We start from the raw sequence: 517 nt of genomic DNA, 5'->3' as shown, positions 1-517 counted from the left end.
GTCCTCCCTCAGATCCACGATCCTCACCTGAGAAGCCAGTGAGGTCCATCGCTTTGAGGTTAGAGGCTTTGATGATGGTCACGGTGAGGCGCCCGGCCGTGGGGAGGTAGCAGAGTGAGAAGTTGAGCTCCCCAAGATCTGCCTTTTCCTGCAGGTGGGGAAAAGGTCAGTGATACCGTGCCTCAGCCCCTCCTCAACTCTCCCTGATTTTCTCTCCCATTGGAGCCTCCCGCTCTCCACCCTGACATCCGGGCTCAGGCTTCCCATCCACTTAACAATCTGACTCTGGGCCAAGACCCAGTAACTCCCTGGCCACAGCTGCCCATGACCGTCAAAGCCTATTTGTTCTGTAGGGAAGATTGGAAGAAGCATGAGTGAGGGGAGAGAGAGAGAAGGTGAGAGAGAGAGAAAACACAGAGAGAAATAGACTGAGACAGAAGCCAAAACACTGAGGGATGCAGCTGGAAAGACAGACCCACAGGCAAAGTTCTAAAGTCAGAGGGACAGAGGCCCAGAG

The 517-nt window shown here is 54.5% G+C and overlaps 1 protein-coding gene across 1 annotated transcript in view; it reads right to left on the bottom strand.

The window, feature by feature from the left end:
• Nucleotides 1–517, bottom strand: part of SYT3 (synaptotagmin III) — a 33,647-nt gene that overhangs the window by 12,126 nt on the left and 21,004 nt on the right. The window contains exon 5 of the mRNA XM_011966057.1: nt 28–148. Within this exon, the coding sequence (XP_011821447.1) occupies nt 28–148 (121 nt within the window). The remainder of the gene's footprint in view (nt 1–27; nt 149–517) is intronic.

Source organism: Mandrillus leucophaeus, unplaced genomic scaffold (genome assembly GCF_000951045.1).
Source record: "Mandrillus leucophaeus isolate KB7577 unplaced genomic scaffold, Mleu.le_1.0 Scaffold74, whole genome shotgun sequence".
In the NCBI taxonomy this organism is placed as follows: Eukaryota; Metazoa; Chordata; class Mammalia; order Primates; family Cercopithecidae; genus Mandrillus; species Mandrillus leucophaeus.
This window is presented reverse-complemented; position numbering and strand designations above follow the sequence as displayed.